At 44.3% G+C, this 19159-nt stretch overlaps 1 protein-coding gene across 1 annotated transcript in view; it reads left to right on the top strand.

The window, feature by feature from the left end:
* The first annotated feature begins 819 nt into the window (after positions 1 to 819).
* Positions 820 to 19159, top strand: part of LOC115079650 (gamma-secretase subunit Aph-1b-like) — a 52941-nt gene continuing 34601 nt past the window's right edge. The window contains exons 1-2 of the mRNA XM_029583372.1: positions 820 to 3794; positions 18319 to 18489. Of these exons, the coding sequence (XP_029439232.1) occupies positions 3682 to 3794; positions 18319 to 18489 (284 nt within the window). The 5' untranslated portion in view covers positions 820 to 3681. The remainder of the gene's footprint in view (positions 3795 to 18318; positions 18490 to 19159) is intronic.

Raw genomic sequence — 19159 nt, forward strand, 5'->3', positions numbered from 1 at the left:
TATCTCTGTCTCTCTCTCCTTGTCTTTTGTTTTCCATGTGGGGCCCACAGTTATTGCTCTTTTAAGAATTGTATTTGAGGCTGGAATGTGACGTAAGAGAGTGGGAAACCCGGAAGACACTTTGAGACTGAGAGAGAGCCAGAAAAGGGATGAAAAGAGAGAGAGCGGGGACCTGGGGGGTAAGTGCGATCCAGACAGAAAGAGAGACAGGTAGACAGGAGGACCCTGGAGGAGGGTTGGGGGAGTGCTGCTTCCTGTACCTGTCACAGGTGCAGAGAGATCCTTAAAGCCCCCTCCCCAGTGGGCAGTTAGAGGTAAAGGATTCAGGGAAGGATCTCTTTAACTCCTCTATAGAGGGCTGGGGTCACGATCTCTTCTCCACATCCACAGACAGGGAACTCAGGATCACGATCCCCTCATCTCGTCTACAGAGAGTTCAGGGACACGACGCCTTCAACTCATCTACAAACGAAGGCTGAGAGACCTCACATCCTATCTACAGTCAGAGAGGGGGCTCAGGGATACAACCCCTTCACCTTGTGTACAGAGAGAGGACTCAGGGATACAACCCCTTCACCTTGTGTACAGAGAGGGGGCTCAGGGATACAACCCCTTCACCTTGTGTACAGAGAGGGGGCTCAGGGATACAACCCCTTCACCTTGTGTACAGAGAGAGGGCTCAGGGATACAAGCCCTTCACCTTGTGTACAGAGAGGGGGCTCAGGGATACAACCCCTTCACCTTGTGTACAGAGAGGGGGCTCAGGGATACAACCCCTTCACCTTGTGTACAGAGAGGGGGCTCAGGGATACAACCCCTTCACCTTGTGTACAGAGAGAGGACTCAGGGATACAACCCCTTCACCTTGTGTACAGAGAGGGGGCTCAGGGATACAACCCCTTCACCTTGTGTACAGAGAGGGGGCTCAGGGATACAACCCCTTCACCTTGTGTACAGAGAGGGGGCTCAGGGATACAACCCCTTCACCTCTCACAGTCAGAGAGGGGGCTCAGAGTCCCTGCTTATCCTGTTAACAGACTAGGGGCTCGGGAACACGCACCCCCCCCCCCCCCCCGCACACCATCTAGAAAGGGTTCAGGGACTCAATTCATCCTGTCAAAAGACAGGGGAGCTCAGGGAAACGACCCCGTCACCTCTTCCACAGACACAACCTCCCTCATCCCAAACATAGATAGGGGCCGTAGGGATACAATCCCCCTCATCCAAACATAGATAGGGGCCTTAGGGATACAATCCCCCTCATCCAAACATAGATAGGGGGCTTAGGGATACAATCCCCCTCATCCAAACATAGATAGGGGGCTTAGGGATACAATCCCCCTCATCCCAAACATAGATAGGGGGCTTAGGGATACAATCCCCCTCATCCCAAACATAGATAGAGGGCTTAGGGATACAATCCCCCTCATCCAAACATAGATAGGGGCCTTAGGGATACAATCCCCCTCATCCCAAACATAGATAGGGGCCGTAGGGATACAATCCCCCTCATCCAATCATAGATAGGGGGCTTAGGGATACAATCCCCCTCATCCCAAACATAGATAGGGGGCTTAGGGATACAATCCCCCTCATCCCAATCATAGATAGGGGGCTTAGGGATACAATCCCCCTCATCCAAACATAGATAGGGGGCTTAGGGATACAATCCCCCTCATCCCAAACATAGATAGGGGGCTTAGGGATACAATCCCCCTCATCCCAAACATAGATAGGGGCCGTAGGGATACAATCCCCCTCATCCCAATCATAGGGGATTTAGGGATACAATCCCCCTCATCCAAACATAGATAGGGAGCTTAGGGATACAATCCCCCTCATCCCAAACATAGATAGGGGGCTTAGGGTCACAGTTTCCTCACCCTGTCAATAGAGGGCTTAGGGATACAATCCCCCTCATCCCAAACATAGATAGGGGCCATAGGGATACAATCCCCCTCATCCCAAACATAGATAGGGGCCGTAGGGATACAATCCCCCTCATCCAAACATAGATAGGGGGCTTAGGGATACAATCCCCCTCATCCCAAACATAGATAGGGGCCATAGGGATACAATCCCCCTCATCCCAAACATAGATAGGGGCCGTAGGGATACAATCCCCCTCATCCAAACATAGATAGGGGGCTTAGGGATACAATCCCCCTCATCCCAAACATAGATAGGGGCCTTAGGGATACAATCCCCCTCATCCCAATCATAGATAGGGGGCTTAGGGATACAATCCCCCCGCATCCAAACATAGATAGGGGCCTTAGGGATACAATCCCCCTCATCCCAATCATAGATAGGGGCCGTAGGGATACAATCCCCCTCATCCCAAACATAGATAGGGGGCTTAGGGATACAATCCCCCTCATCCAAACATAGATAGGGGGCTTTGGGATACAATCCCCCTCATCCCAATCATAGATAGGGGGCTTAGGGATACAATCCCCCTCATCCCAATCATAGATAGGGGGCTTTGGGATACAATCCCCCTCATCCAAACATAGATAGGGGGCTTAGGGATACAACCCCCCTCATCCAAATATAGATAGGGGGCTTAGGGATACAATCCCCCTCATCCAAACATAGATAGGGGGCTTAGGGATACAATCCCCCTCATCCAAACATAGATAGGGGGCTTAGGGATACAATCCCCCTCATCCAAACATAGATAGGGGGCTTAGGGATACAATCCCCCTCATCCCAATCATAGATAGGGGGCTTAGGGATACAATCCCCCTCATCCCAAACATAGATAGGGGGCTTAGGGATACAATCCCCCTCATCCCAAACATAGATAGGGGCCATAGGGATACAATCCCCCTCATCCCAATCATAGATAGGGGGCTTTGGGATACAATCCCCCTCATCCAAACATAGATAGGGGGCTTAGGGATACAACCCCCCTCATCCCAAACATAGATAGGGGGCTTAGGGATACAATCCCCCTCATCCCAAACATAGATAGGGGACTTAGGGATACAATCCCCCTCATCCAAACATAGATAGGGGGCTTAGGGATACAATCCCCCTCATCCCAAACATAGATAGGGGGCTTAGGCTCACAACCCCCTTAAATCTTTTTACAAACAGAAGTCTTGAGGACATAACCCCCACCACTAAAGAGAAAGCGCAGGGTAGAACCATCAACTGACAGATCAAAGCTTCTCACCCCATCGATGGGACTCTGAGAGAGCTGTAGTGAGCACTGTGCAACCTCTGAGGCCTATTTTAGGAAGAGCAGAATAAGAGACAATACTGGGAACTCAGGCTTCTGTCCAAATGCTAATCCCACTTGTACACACTATACACACAGACACATCCACACACATAAGCCTAATTAAATAGAGCGTGTATGTACACAAAGTTACTGTCTCCATTCTCCGTCAGCCTGGTCTTCTTTACATCTGTTGTCAGGGACTGGGAGTGCAGCCAGGAAAGCAGTGGCATACATCACTATTTTCACTATTTTAGTGCTTTGGGTCTCTCTGGTCTGTGTCCTGGTTCACTGGGACCTTTTCTGGAATATTCTACAGTTTCAGTTCTTTGAGATCCATGTGACCTTTTCTGGACTACTCTCCAATCCCAGCTCCTGAGGAGCCTTGCTCAGGGACTTTGAGACTTCCTCTCCCTGGCTGCATTTTTTGCTGTCAAAACACTGGAAGTCTGGAGATGACACTGCCAATCTTTTTTGGATGCACTTTCATTGCTTTTGGCCCATGCCTGGGACTTTTTCTCTTCACAGTCATCAGGGATCCCCTTCGAGTCATCATTCTCATCGCAGGGTAAGTGATTTTAGCCTCCTGATGTAATCACAGGAAGAGGTTTATGTTTATTTCTGCAGAGCAGAATCTGTCATGTTCTTGTTGTTGTGCCCTGACTCATGCTGTTCACACCCAGTCCCTGACACAGAAAGGACTCCCATGTAGTGCAATGTGCTGCAGGTTAGCTCTCCCCTTAAAGGGACATGCCAGCTTTACTGGGATATGTTCAAACACAAAGCAACACCGCATGGTTTTAGAGTGACGCCCCTAGCTATAGTCCCAGTATTATCATGAACTCATTTCTGGTTTCAGATTCGCAGTTTCTTCTCTCATTTGATTTTCAAGCTGTACAATCCATAGAGCAGGGCCTCTGCTGTTGGAGGACAACCCTGGGACATACGGTAGATGTTTGGAGGTACAATCCTGCCACTGAATAGGAGTAATGATAATAAACTCCAGCACTGGCAACTTTCCCACATAACCAGGGCTCTGGCATCTGATCAGACACCTTGTTGAGAACTGCTGCCATTTTGTTGGTAAGGATACCAGCGACTTTCATCACATCGGCCTGGTGTGTGCAGGTATGAAAACCACCCCAAACCTTTCCGTGTGGTAATGAGAGGCAGCTATGTGCATCATCTCCACGGCTCAGCCTGCCAGAGGGAAGTTCTGTGAGCCCATTTTACCAGCTCATTTAGCTTTGTGAACCTGGTTAGCCAAGTCGTCAGCAGCTCTTGAAGAGAGGAGGAAGTGATGAGGAGTGGGGGGCAGCCTATCCCTCTCTGTCCTGTGCTCTCTCTGAAGAATATATCACCACTGCCATTGGATTTCAGGTAGTGAAAGAGTGTGACAAGAGGATGGCCAGAACCAGAGGGATGCTAGCATGCATACAGAGGGGTTTAACCAGGGGTGGCTCTTCCATTAGGAAGGGTGAGCTGGCTACATCTGGTGACAAAATGTTGGGGCAGTAGCAAGTGCCCCCCAAAACACCCCTACAGTGGCCACATCACCTTGCATTCAAATCTAAGATGTGGGCAGTGTGGGGTGATAATGTAATTGCAGCCTTCATTTCATTTAATAAACTCTATTAATCATTTCACACAAAAAAGGCCAAATTGAAGTACAATAAAACATAATAAGAATTTGTACATATAACAGAAAAGCACATACATATATATAATCCATCTGCTAAGCAATAGGAATATTGCATCATCATACATTGACATCTTACCTACACTGATCAATAGAATCAATAACGTCATGCAATCTGCTGCAGGAGAAAAGGCCTTAAGACCACTTCTGAGGGTTTTACTGCAGGCAGAAAGAAGCAACAGCCTCAGATGTCCTATGGGATTCCCAGGCCCATGGGCAGGAAGATGTTGGTGATGACATCCCATGGGCCAGGAGACTCTAGCGGCCTACGGGGATCCCAGGTCCTTTCCTGCAGAGGCAAGGAAAGGTGAACTGCCCATGGGGTTCCCACAGGGTGCAGGCCAGAAAAAAAGGAAGACCTGGTTGGGAGGGAGGATGAGACTATGAGGGAAGCGAAGGAGATACTGAGTGGGAGGCAAGGGAAGAGAAGGGAGGGGGTGAATGAGAGGGAAGGGAAGGGAAGGGGTGAGTGAGAAGGGATGGAAGGGAAGGGGAGGAAAGCGACTGGTGGAGAGAGAGTGAGAGGGGATGGGAGGAATGACTGAGTGAGAAGAGAAGGGAGTAAGTGAGTGAATAGGGAGAGAAGGTGAGTTAGTGAGAGGGTATGGAAGGGAAGAGAGTGAGAAGGGAGGGGTGAGTGAATGGGAAGGAAAGAGGTGGATGTTCTTGAGAGGGGAGTGTGACAGGAGGGAAGGGAAGGTGGTGTTAGTGAGGCAGAAAAGTGGGAAGATGAGCGGGAGGGGTTGTGAGGGAGGGGTTGTGAGGGAGAGGTTGTGAGGGAGAGGTGCCGGGCCAGTGGAAGGACTAGGTTGCCTCCCAGAGAACCATCGTTTTGGGGGGTGGCACAGTAGTGGGAGGACTACAATGATTGCAACTCCTCGCTCTTCCCTCCAGCGTGGGCCTGGAAGAGGATGTGGGCCCATGCAGGTGGGGAGAAGAAGGTGCAATCACTGAGGCTGGAAGGAGTAGGAGCGGCACTGGCCTGCGTGGCAATAGGAAAGTAGCAGGAGCAGCTCTGGCCCGTGGAGGAGTCCTGTTGGCTGTGTGGGCTGAAGGTGGAGGCTGCTGCTGCTGCTTGTGAATTCCAGAGAGGGAGAAGAATCTGTGTGTGTGTTAGTGTGAGTGAGTGAATAAGCCAGAGAGAGCGTGTGAGTGGGCATGTGAGAGTGAGCAAATGTGTGTCAGTATGTGTATGTGAGGGAGAGTGGATAAAGTTTGTGTGCACTAATCCAGGGGGACTTGACATCAAAAGATTCCAGGAGAGCGGGGAATTTTTAAAATCTTGAATTATTATTATTGGGTGTTATTTAATGTGTTTGTTATTTTGAAATATTTTATTGTTTTTTGGGAACTTTTCAAAAAGATTTTATGCTTAATTATTGAATATTATTGTTTGTCAGCTGTTTTGAAATACTTATTCCTTTTATTTTTTTTATTGAGTTGCCAGTTGTGGCCAGTGTGAAAAGCTCGGGGGCTCTGCTAGACTCTAACTTGAGCAAATTAAAGTAGTGGTAAGATCTGGCTTTTATAAATTGGATCCAGTCCAGGGGCTTAAATCTCTATTAATCCTGGCAGACGTCTGATTTGTAGTACAGGGCGTGGGGTTTGCCTACAGTCAATTATGGCAATTCGTTGTACATTGGCTTAACTTCTCTTAGTCTGAAAGCTCCTCAGGCCTTACACTTTGCTGCGCCCAGCTCACTTTTCTCCTGTTTCATGCAGCTTCCATTGCTTACCAGATAATATTTCAGTTGTATCAATGGTATGCAAGTTATTGCTGCTTGATTCTCCACCCTGCATGAATTCTAAGCTTGTGATCTTGTAGAAGAGGCCTTTGGTATTTGTCCTCTGTTCACAAGGCAAGGTTTGCTGAACCACGTGAATGGGCTTTTTTTTTTATTTGTGGCTGCTCCCACTTTGTGGAATTCTCTTCTGCAAGAGCTATGTTTCCTAGCTTGTACTCATACATTTTGTGTGTTACCTAATATTCTGTTATTTATGCAGGCTTTTCAGTAAATCCTTGCTTGTTATCCTTTCTTCATAACTGAGCTGCTTATCATACCCTTAGGAAATATTTGCCACAGATTCTCCGCATTGACTCTGAAAAGGACCCCTTTATTAACAAAGTTCATTTTCTTCTCTCGGTTAATAGAGTGAGTTCTCAGCAGGTCTCAATCTGTTCAGTTTCCTAATATTGCAAATTTGACCGACCTTTCTTGAAAAGTCAGGTGCCGAGATTATTGAATGCTCTTCATTGCTGGTTTCTTTTATTTTTGAATTGGATTTAAGTGAAGTGATGACAAGATCTTTCAAGAATATTTTCTCTTTGTTTCATGGGCAGATGATTCATATTTTTCCGGATTTCTCATGTGCTTCCTAGGAGATGTTCTTGCTCTTAGATAGTGGAAGGATTCTTTTCTGTCTTTCCTTCCTGAGTAACTCAAGCTTTCATCAGTTCCAGGAGTGCTGTATTCTCTCTCCTCCTGCAGGTCTAGTCTTTTGACCCATATTGATGAACCACTGCCTGTGAAATCACATTAGGCCTGTTTCTTTGGTTTATTTAATTTTCTTACTTCGCCTATTTTTTCTGCCTCTGCTTTGATATAGTTACTTTTGGAGATTTATGATTCATGATGTGTTTACTTGTTTGGTTTTTGTATTTTCTTTTTTTTCTAGAATTGTATAATCATTGACCATTTTACTAGTATTGTGTAAGTAAATCCAACAGAACATTAAATGGGAAAAGTAAAGTAGTGAAGTATGATATAAACTTGCAGTTTTCTTATTTTAAATCAAGCAATGCAAAAATAGCACTGGGTATGGCCTGTTAGCCAGGGCAACCATCATATTCATATGGCTAATTAAAAAATAAAAATAAAAATAAGGAACACCAATAGAGAAAGGTTGGGGGGGGGGGGGGGGAATCAGTGAAGTACATCAATTTTAGGAATTTGTCTTTATTCCTGAATACTCAAATGGAGGGGGGGGGGGAACAGATGCACCCAAATGTCACCAATTTGTAAAGGGTGCACCCTGTTACAATCACAAAATTATGTGGAAATAAAACAATCAAGAAAATAAAGACATCCCACTTGATGGTGGAGCTGGTGAGATGATAAACCAAATAGATGAGCACTGTAGTGTGTGGAAGGTCTCTCTCTCCTGGGGAGCTTCCCCAAATTGTTTACTTGGTACTAATCAGAAAGCGGGCCTGGTTTCAGTGTCTTACAGAAAGACCATGGTCCATCAGCTTCTCTTTCCTTGCCCTGTCCATGAGGGTGTAGCTGCCAGCTAGGGTTTATGCTTAACTTTGACTGAAAGGCTGAAACAGTTAAGATGAGATACTGAATTTGTGACAAAAGGCAAGGAAATAAACCTTCTCCCTCCTCTGCTAAGATACTCTCTGTGAAAAGTTTAGATTACTTAATCCAATGTGATTCAGCGATGTGCTCCGTGTTCAGGTTCTCTGTTCAAATCCATAGGGTCCCTCACCTGTAACTTTCTGTGTGCACTGGTAAATCAATCTCTTGAGTCAGGCCTGTTTCTGGACAATTCAAAACAAACTTCAATTCTCCCAATAACAAAAAACAAAACGAAAGATCCTCTAGATCCCAACAATCTTAGACCTATTGCATCGCTTCCATCTTTAGTTAAACTCATAGAATCAATAGCATTTTCTCAACTCTCAGACTTTCTTTCTGAACATGACATTCTTCACCCAGGTCAACACAGTTTCCGTAAAGGTCATTCAACAGAGACGTTACTGCTTTCTTCCTTTGATACACCATTACTTCACCAGTTATCCCTGACGACCAAGCTCAATCCAGATGCTCTGAACTTGCACAATTCTTCAAAAACAAAATCCTCAAGCTAATAGCACCTCTGACTATGTGTAATACAGAACCGCCCCCTCTCTACTCCCCCCCCCTTCTGCCAGAAAGCAAACCTAGAATCCTTCGAACTCACTTCCTCACTCGAAATTGAATCGATTCTCAAAAAGATGAAACCTTCCACTCATCCGATAGACGCCATTCCATCTAAATTACTACTCACCATCCCAAACATCATTGTGAAGCCCTTAGCAGAGATCATCAACCGCTCGCTAACACAAGGACTTGTACCAGACACGCTGAAACTAGCCACTCTCAAACCTCTCCTCAAGAAACCCAACCTGAACCCTGCAGACCTGGCCAATTTCCGCCCCATCGCTAACCTACCGTTTGTCACCAAACTCATGGAGAGAATAGTTAACAAACAGTTGTCGGAATTCCTAGAAGACCACAAGATTCTCACAACAGCCCAATTCGGATTCTGCAAATCCCTCAGCACGGAATCCCTCTTAATCTCATTGACGGACAGAGTCCTCTCCAGCTTGGAGAAAAAGACCCCCTACCTCCTGGCACTTCTCGATATATCTGCAGCTTTCGACACTGTAAAGCATTCTATCCTCATCAATCGGCTCTCAGACATAGGCAGGATCAGCCCTTGAATGGTTCAGATCATTCCTTAACAATAGGACATACAAGGTCAGAATAAGCAACAAGGAATCACACCCGGTCAAGTCCACTCTTGGAGTCCCACAAGGATCCTCCCTCTCCCCAACCCTGTTTAACATTTATCTTCTCCCACAATGTCATCTGCTCTCAAGTCTAAAGATCACACACTTCATATACGCCGACGACATCCAGATCCTGTTGCCTATCTCCAACACCATCAATTTCTGGAACAACTGTCTACAGTCCATAAATTCCCTCCTCACTAGCCTTAACTTAGTTCTCAATACTGCAAAAACGGAACTTATGCTGATCACCCTGGATGACAACTGTCAGGCTGCCAACAATCTAATTACACCACTAATGATCTCCCCCACTCACGTAAGAGACCTTGGTGTTACTATCGACAATAGGCTGAATCTCAAAAAATTTGTCACAAACACTACGAAAGAATGTTTTCACAAGCTACACATACAGAAAAAGCTAAAACCTCTCCTCCACTTTCAGGACTTTAGAACAGTCCTCCAAACTATTCTATTTTCAAAAATTGACTATTGCAACTCTCTGCTAATTGGCCTCCCAGCTATCACCACCAAACCATTACAAATGCTGCAGAACTCGGCTGCCAGGATCCTAACCAACTCTAGTAGAGGAGAACACATCACACCTATTCTAAAGAACCTACACTGCTCCCTATTAAATTTAGAATCATATTCAAAGTACTAACCATAACCCACAAGACCATTCATTCCCAAACTTCGCTAAATCTAAGTGACCCACTTCGTCCCCACACATCATCGAGACCAATCAGATCCAGCTACTTAGGCACCTTATATGCACCTCCAGCCAAGTTATGGCTCAAGAAATGTGCATTCTCGACCGCCAGCCCCTCTCACTGGAATGCCCTTCCCACAGACCTGTGGCTAGAAACTTGTAGTCGGACGTTCAAAAAGAAGCTCAAAACTTGGCTTTTCACAAAAGCTGTCACTTAAAGGTCTATCCCTCAGGGTCAGATTCACGCATTTCATAACCCAATATGCGAGATGTCCGACGCCGTAACCATTTAATCTTATGTTAATCTCATTATTTCCCCGCAAGCTGTATGTTATAATGCATTCATGCTTTTCAAGTCTGCTGTAAATCCAAGTTTGTTGAATGTTTATGTTTATTTATATTTTGTACATTTATACTTGTATTTATAATAATTTAATTTTATTTTAAGTCGTTCGCTGCTTTATCTATAAGTTCATACAAAGTTAGCCCTGTTATCTGTACCCTCTTGTTTGATGTAATTTCCAACTGTGGTTCTATGTAAACCGACACGATATGTACTAGTACAGGAACATCGGTATATAAAAGCCTTAAATAAATAAATAAATAAATAAATAAATAAATAAATAAATATGACAAGGTTTTGATTCTAATACAGATTTCATTATAGTTTTCTTAGACATTTCTGTGGCCTTTGACACTCTAGATCATCAGATTCTTGTATCAGGTTTACACTCCATAGGCATTTCTGCGACAGTGTTAAATTGGTTCTCATCTTATCTATCAGACCACATGCAACAAATCAATATTGGTAGTCATTCATCTGATCGATACATGATGTCTTCTGATGTTCCACAAGGATCTTCTCTTTCCCCTATTCTTTTTAACATTTACCTGCTCCCTCTCTGTCATATTCTTTCCTCCTTAAACATTCACTTCAAAATAAATGCGGACGACATTCAGTTTTTGGTTCCCTACAGTACATCATAGTCCTCCACCTTATCTTTGGTTACATTATACATAAATACGATTAATGCCTGGCAATCGCATAACCGTTTACAATTAAACCCCTCCAAAAAGGAAATTGTTCATCTAACATGGATTTCTAATCCTACAACTGGTCCTCCATCTCATCTTTCAATAAATGGTTTATCCGTCCCTATTCTAAATCAAGCATCCAACCTGGGAATATTGATAAACTCTGATTTGTCAATGACACAACTCATCTCTGCTGTAACAAAAAAATCATTTTACAAATTACATGTTAAGGCGACTTCGTCCCCTGTTATTTTATCAAGATTTTTGTACAGTCCTTCAATCTCTCGTGTTTTCAGGACTTGATTATTGTAACGCACTCTATCTGGGTTTACCTGATTCTGCTATTCATTCTCTGCTGCCCGTATACTATCTGGTACCTCTTTAAGCCTTTCACTGGCTTCCCATAAAATTTAGAATTCAGTATAAAAATTTGACCATAATTCACTCACTTACATACAATCCATCCTCAGCTTGGTTATGCTCCATTTTATGAATTTATAAACCGACACATTTAGGATCTTTACCTAAAAACTTGCCGGATATTCCTTCAGTCCGTCTTGCAAGGCTGGACATTACAGGAAAAAGAACCTTCTTTGTTCCTGGCCCATCCATCTGGAATTCTCTGCCAAATTTTCTTTGTCAAATTTCAAATTCACAACAATTCAAGAAATTGTTAAAAATATACTTATACAGTACTACATAGCCAGCAGAAGAAGAAGACAAAGGAGTAGGGATGTGAATTGGGCTTCGGACAATTGAAAATATCGTCGATATTTTCAAAATCGTCAGAAATCGGGGGCTCCCCCAAAACGATAGGAAAACCCCACGATATTGTTCGTGGAGGTTCTCTTATCGTTTTTGGGGAGGGCGGGAAAAACGGCACACAAAAATAACCCCTAAACCCACCCCAACCCTTGAAAACTAATCCCTTAGCTTCCCCCACCCTCCCGACCCCCCAAAAAACTTTTTACAGGTACCTGGTGGTCCAGTGGGGGTCCCGGGAGCGATCTCCCTCTCCCGGGCCATCGGCATCGGCTGCCACTAATCAAAATGGCGCTGATGGCCCTTTGCCCTTACCATGTGACAGGGGCTGGCCAATGGCACGGATACCCTGTCACATGGTAAGGGCAAAGGGCCATCAGCGCCATTTTGATTAGTGGCAGCCGATGCCGATGGCCCGGGAGAGGGAGATCGCTCCCGGGACCCCCACTGGACCACCAGGTACCTGTAAAAAGTTTTTTGGGGGGTCAGGAGGGTGGGGGAAGCTAAGGGATTAGTTTTCAAGGGTTGGGGTGGGTTTAGGGGTTATTTTTGTGTGCCGTTTTTCCCGCCCTCCCCAAAAACGATAAGAGAACCTCCACGAACAATATCGTGGGGTTTTCCTATCGTTTTGGGGGAGCCCCCGATTTCTGACGATTTTGAAAATATCGACGATATTTTCAATTGTCCGAAGCCCAATTCACATCCCTACTCCTTTGTCTTCTTCTTCTGCTGGCTATGTAGTACTGTTCCCTGAGCAGACTAAACAGTGCAGCCCTTTTCCGAACCTGTAAACAGCGTGACTGCTGGATGCTGGTTCTTGCAGAACATTTGTCATTCAAAGGAGAGCACACGGGGGTTTTTGATGTATTTTTATATTCCTTCACCTTGGCTGCGGCGGCTTGAAGTCTCTGCAGGGTTGAAAACCCCTTTTTGACAGGTCCAAAAGACATCAATTATATCTAGAAGCAGCTCGGTCCACATTGTAAGGTTCCAACACATAATAAGCTCATGGGGGCAGGAATCTAGATTATAGTAGCTTGCTATATTATTCAATACTGCAGGCTGTGTGGTCTACCAGGTTCAAATGAAAAAAAACAAAACACCACTTCTCTCCCTCCAGTGTCCAAAACTGCAAGCACATTCTGCACATGCTGACCAACCCCAGTACCCTGGGCGAGAGCAAAGCCTTAGGGTTGGTCTAAAAAGTGCCAACGTTTCCCCTAGATTCTTGGAATCTAAGTTGTAAGGGAATGGAGAAACTCTTGCAATTGTAACTGTGATTCAGTTTACCTAGGGTTTTCTGAGGGCCAAGCCCAAACCCAATGGACGCTACAATCGGCCTAATAGTATATGGGTTTCCTCATTGGTACAATGTAATATGCATGTTGATCTAAGTGACCATTTTATCTCAGAAGACTGTATGGCAATGTCCGTTTTCATGTAAAATCTGTTAGTATAAATGCATAGAGGTGCATTTTCAGCTGCTGTGTGGCTTGGCTAGTTAGTCTGATAAACTAATTAGCAGGGTATATTCAGCAGAGTGGCTGTGCCACTGAATATACCCAACTATTTTAAAATTAGCTGGAGAGGTGTATCCAGCTCACTTTAGGACAGGTCAGTGGCATGAACAGTTAGATGAATAAGCTATCCAGCTGTGCTCCTCCCCGAAACGCCTCCTGCCTGCTCTCAGAATGCCCTGACATTTGTTATCCATCTAAATGGGGTTTGAATATGGACCTCATCATTTTCCATATTGTGTGCATTGGGGGAGGAGCAGTTTGTAGGAGTTTGGCAGGGTCCCCAGCTTTTCACTCCACTGAAAGGGACAGAGTCCAAGGGGGAACAACTCCTTGGCCCACTCAGTGATTTGACCTGCATTGCGTAACATCCGCAGGAATGGTGGACCCTTCCTACTGCAGTGTGCTTGGCGCAGCCTAGTGAGCAAGCCTACTAGGCTCACATCGGCCCTGCGGAGGAGCCCTGTGGTGGGACCAGCTGGAGCTTTGCCTATACCACCTGCCTTCCCCGCAGGTTGAGCCCTTGGGTTCTGGCATCTGGCAATCCAGAGACGAGAGTCCAAGGCAGCAGAGTCCAGAGGTCAGGCCAGGCAGCAGATAGCGAAGACTGGGACAGGCAGAAGGCTCAGCTAAATCAGGTCCAGCAGCAATCATGGAAGGTCAGGGTCAAAGCCAGAGTCAGAATCCAAAAGGTCAATCCGAGGGGAACAGGAAGGACGAAGGAACAAGACAAGGCACAAACAAGGCAGGAAGCAACGCACGCGGGGACTCAAGGCACACTCAGAGACCTGCTTGCTGGTTACAAAGGAGTTCCTTGTATAATGTGCAGGATGTAATGTCAGCGCCACTAGAAGACCCGGCTAGGGGAGCTATAAAGGGGGTCCAGAGTTACAGGAAGTTCTATCCCAGGCTCAAGGAACAGCATGCTGGTGGAGACCATGATGGAGTCGCTTCGAACCAGAGGTGAGGGGTGTGGGGGAGTGGTGGTCAGGAGAAGGACCAGCTCATCCCTCACCTCAGCCAACAGATTGCCATGAGCTTCCCCTGCCCAGGAGCCTTCGAAACTGCCCTGTAAACTGTTCCTGTTAACATTTCTGTGTGACATTGCAAGTAAGTGTGTACTCTCCAGTTTCTAAAATAGCATTTATGCATGTATATGCTACTTATCTGCCTATATGCTAAATTTACACATTGTAAACCCTTATATTTTTAGTTTTGATGACTGCTTGTCATTATTTATTAATTGCAGATTTTTTTATTGTGATGCTCTGTTATTTAATAATATTAATTTGATTATTAGTTGTATTATATAATTTTGTTTTGAGCTATTCTATATTTTTTATTGATTGATTTATTTTGCATAGGATTTTTTTTTTTTATTGAGTTCTGCTATTTTATCCATTGCCTGTCCCTTGCTTTGTACATTAACTTTAATGATAAGGCAGGCAATAAAACTTTAAAATTAAATTAAAAATAATAAACAAACCAAAAGGAGTCATTCTAATGGCAACAAAACATTATAGTAAGAAAATAAATATAAAGGGACTTTGTGGCTATAGCAAAGGGAAGTTAGGGAAACTCAGCAATTAAAAATGGGGGAGAGACGCTGGCAAAGCCTAGGGGGGCATACTATGAAGTTAGTAAGTAGCACATTTAAAACAAATTGGAGAAAATTATTTTTCACTCAATCTAAAATTAATCTCTAGAATTCATTGTCAGAGGATATGGTTACAGTGCTTAGTATAGCTGGGTTTAAAAAAAGTTTGGATAAGTTCCTGAAGGAGAAGTCCATAAACTGCTGTTAATAAGGAATAGCCACTGCTATTAATTGCATCAGTAGAATGGGATCTTCTTAGTGTTTGGGCACTTGCCAGGTTCTTGTGGCCTGGATTGGCCTCTGTTGGAAACAGGATGCTGGGCTTGATGGACCCTCGGTCTGACCCAGTATGGCATTTTCTTATGTTCTTAAAGCTCAGACCAGAAGAATGTCAGGACTCAAGAAGCAAAAAGAAGAGAGGACCAACAATTAGATGGCCTAAGCCCCATCATCTTATAGGCAGCCAGCTCTGTATTAAGGGGATGGGTCAAGCAGCTCTGGCATCTTCCAGGACCTCCATATGACCTGAAGTGAGCAGGAACAGCAAAAAGGCCTAGTGTGAAGCTTCAGGGAGTGATCCGATGGGAGAAATGTCCGGCTGTAGAACCCCTTCTCCAGCCCAACACGATGGCCTGTGGCTTCCAGGGCTTATCTCAGCCACTTATCCTAGAACAGGACTGCAAACCAGTGAAGAGTCTGTACTGTGAGGCTATGAGGTGAAGCAGCAAGTCTAGAGGAGGGGGGAGGTGAGTACAACACAGACCTCAGAAGTATAAATACAGCAAGGGCTAAAGAAGGACAGGATGAGGAATAACAAAAGGAACTATCTTGTCAGGTGAATCTGATCAATATTTATGACTGAGTGATCACAGAGTTGGATCAAGGCAGAGCGCTAGATGTAGTGTTCTTGGATTTTAGCAAGGCCTTTGACCCGATTCTACACAGAAGAAGGGTGAGCCTGACTTCAGTGTCGGGAAAAATTGTGGAAACCATTATAAAGAATAAAATCATAAAATATTTAGATAGATAAGGTTTAATGGAACAAAGTCAGCATGGCTTTACCCAGGGCAAGTCTTGCCTCACAAATCTGCTTCACTTTTTTGAAGGAGTTAATAAACATGTGGATAAAGGTGAACCGGTAGATGTAGTGTACTTGGATTTTCTGAAAGCGTTTGACAAATTTCCTCATGAGAGGCTTCTAGGAAAAGTAAAAAGTCATGGGATAGGTGGCGATGTCCTTTCGTTGATTGCAAACTGGCTAAAAGACAGGAAACAGAGAGTAGGATTAAATGGGCAATTTTCTCAGTGGAAGGGAGTGGACAGTGGAGTGCCTCAGGGATCTGTATTGGGACCCTTACTTTTCAATATATTTATAAATGATCTGGAAAGAAATACGAGTGAGGTAATCAAATTTGCAGATGACACAAAATTGTTCAGAGTAGTTAAATCACAAGCAGATTGTGATAAATTGCAGAAGGATCTTGTGAGACTGGAAAATTGGGCATCCAAATGACAGATGAAATTTAATGTGGATAAGTACAAGGTGTTGCATATAGGGAAAAATAACCTTTGCTGTAGTTACACAATGTTGGGTTCCATATTAGGAGCTACCACCCAGGAAAGAGATCTAGGCGTCATAGTGGATAACACATTGAAATCATCGGCTCAGTGTGCTGCGGCAGTCAAAAAAGCAAGCAGAAGATTAGGAATTATTAGGAAGGGAATGGCAATGCAAATAAAACAGAGGATATCATAATGCCTCTGTATTGCTCCATGGTGAGACCTCATCTTGAATACTATGTGCAGTTCTGGTTACTGCATCTCAAAAAAGATATAATTGCGATGAAGAAGATACAGAGAAGGGCGACCAAAATGATAAAGGGGAATGGAACAGCTCCCCTATGAGGAAAGGCTGAAGAGGTTAGGGCTGTTCAGCTTGAAGAAGAGACAGCTGAGGGGGGATATGATAGAGTTCTATAAAATCATGAAAGGACTTGAACAGGTTAATGTAAATCAGTTATTTACTCTCTCAGACAATTAAAGGAGTAGGGGGCACTCCATAAAGTTAGCATGTAGCACATTTAAAACAAATCTGAAAAAATTATTTTATACTCAACGCATAATTAAGCTCTGGAATTCATTGCCAGAAGATGTGTTTGTAGCAGTTAGTGTAACTGGGTTTAAAAAAGATTTTGGTAAGTTCCAAGAAGAAAAATCCATAAACTTCTATTAATCAATAAGGAATAGTAGCTTGAAATCTAGTTAATGTTGGGTACTTGCCAGGTACTTGTGACTTGGATTGGCCACTGTTGGACACAAGACCGTTGGTCTGACCCATGTTTTATGTTCTTAAATAAATTGTGCACCTTATGTGAGTGACTGGGTCAGAACCTGGCTGAGTGGGAGGCATGAAAGAGTAATGGGAAATGGAGTTCACAATGAAGGAAAAAGTGTTGTTAGTGGTGTGACACAGGGGTCGGCCCTAGATCTGGCTCTTTTCTTTATTCTTTAAAACTATTTCTTTATTAAATTTTATGTTTTATAAGTTCACCATCTTTAAAAGCAAAAATATAAGTTAAGAGCATGTCCAAAGATGAAAGCAATCGATTGTGAATATAACGAGTCAAGAAAATAGTGAAAACGATTCTGATAGATCAAGTGCATAAGAAAAACAAGAAGGGGAAGGAAGTGAAATGCAACAAGCACAGCCTGCCCGACTTAGCTCCAGGTCTTTTCAACATCTTCGTGAGCCACACAACAGAAGGGTTGTCGTGTTGTCAATGATCCCAACGTCTGTAACACGGTCGATACCCAGGAAGGTGTGGAAAACAGGAGGCGGGATCTAGCTAAGCTTGAGGAAGGCTCTAGGGTCTGGCAGCCAGGATTTAGTGGCGACGTGAGGCAGGTTGGGGACTGGGATATATGGAGAGTCATGGAGGTTTTCCATTCCCGAGTACAAATGAAATGGGATAATGCAGAGAATTCCTCACTGAGTTGGGATATAATGCAAGTCACAGGGTAGTGAGGGTATCTGGAGTATCCCGTGGTAATAGAGGGCTGGGGTTGAGGTACATAGAGTATCTTGGGGTAATGGAGGGTGTTTTTTGTCTGATTGGTGCACCTGTTTCATGCTGGGATGGGTTTCCTGGGAGTGGACGTGCACGCAGTCATGTCCTCGTGATCTGCTGACCTTCCTGCCTGCCTCTCTGTTTCAGGGCCTTCTTTTGGCTGGTCTCTCTGCTCTTCTCATCGCTGGTTTGGTTTATTGGAATTAAAGCCAGCGACCCCAGCAACCTCCTGCTACAGAAGGGGCTTCTCATCTTTGGTCTGTTTTTCTCAGTTTTGCTGCAGGAGCTGTTTCGGTTTATCTACTACAAAGTGCTCAGGTAACTCAATGTCCCTGCTGGGCCTACCTCATGTACATCCTGCATTCCGGATACAGAATGGGGGGGGGTGGGGGGGGGATAACCGGGAAGGGGAGGGGATAGGAAATCATCTGCAAGACCATTTCCAAAGTCAAGGCTTTCCGTTTCCAAAGCGAGTCAGCTCTGGCATGGATGACGATGGCGAATCTATTTATTTATTTATTAACTTTAGATACCACCAATCTGCAGTCCTAAAGCATTTACAAATAATGCACATAATCATAATACAAAGATCCATAACACAGGTAAAACACAATTAATAAAAGTCACATAAACTACAAAATATAAAACATAATATAAAATCACGAGATCAAAACAACTAAAAGTGTTACTAAAAACAATAAACTGAAATAAAAGCTAACATATACTAACACTAGAATGTAATTTCCTTTCTGCATTAATTAACATGTGCATAGCCTCATTATAGACTGCTTTTGGGAAAGTACTAAAAAGAAACATGTAGAAGCCTGCTGGAAAAGTTGTATTTTAACCATTTTTGTAAATTTCAGCAGATAACTCTCATCTTTAAATACTCTTGGCAACATATTCCATAAAATTGCACTCTGTACATAGAAGAGGCATTCCCAGGACTTATCTAGCCTAATTTCTCTAAAAGGTGATGCACATAACA

This window comes from Rhinatrema bivittatum, chromosome 1 (assembly GCF_901001135.1).
Source record: "Rhinatrema bivittatum chromosome 1, aRhiBiv1.1, whole genome shotgun sequence".
Lineage (NCBI taxonomy): Eukaryota > Metazoa > Chordata > Amphibia > Gymnophiona > Rhinatrematidae > Rhinatrema > Rhinatrema bivittatum.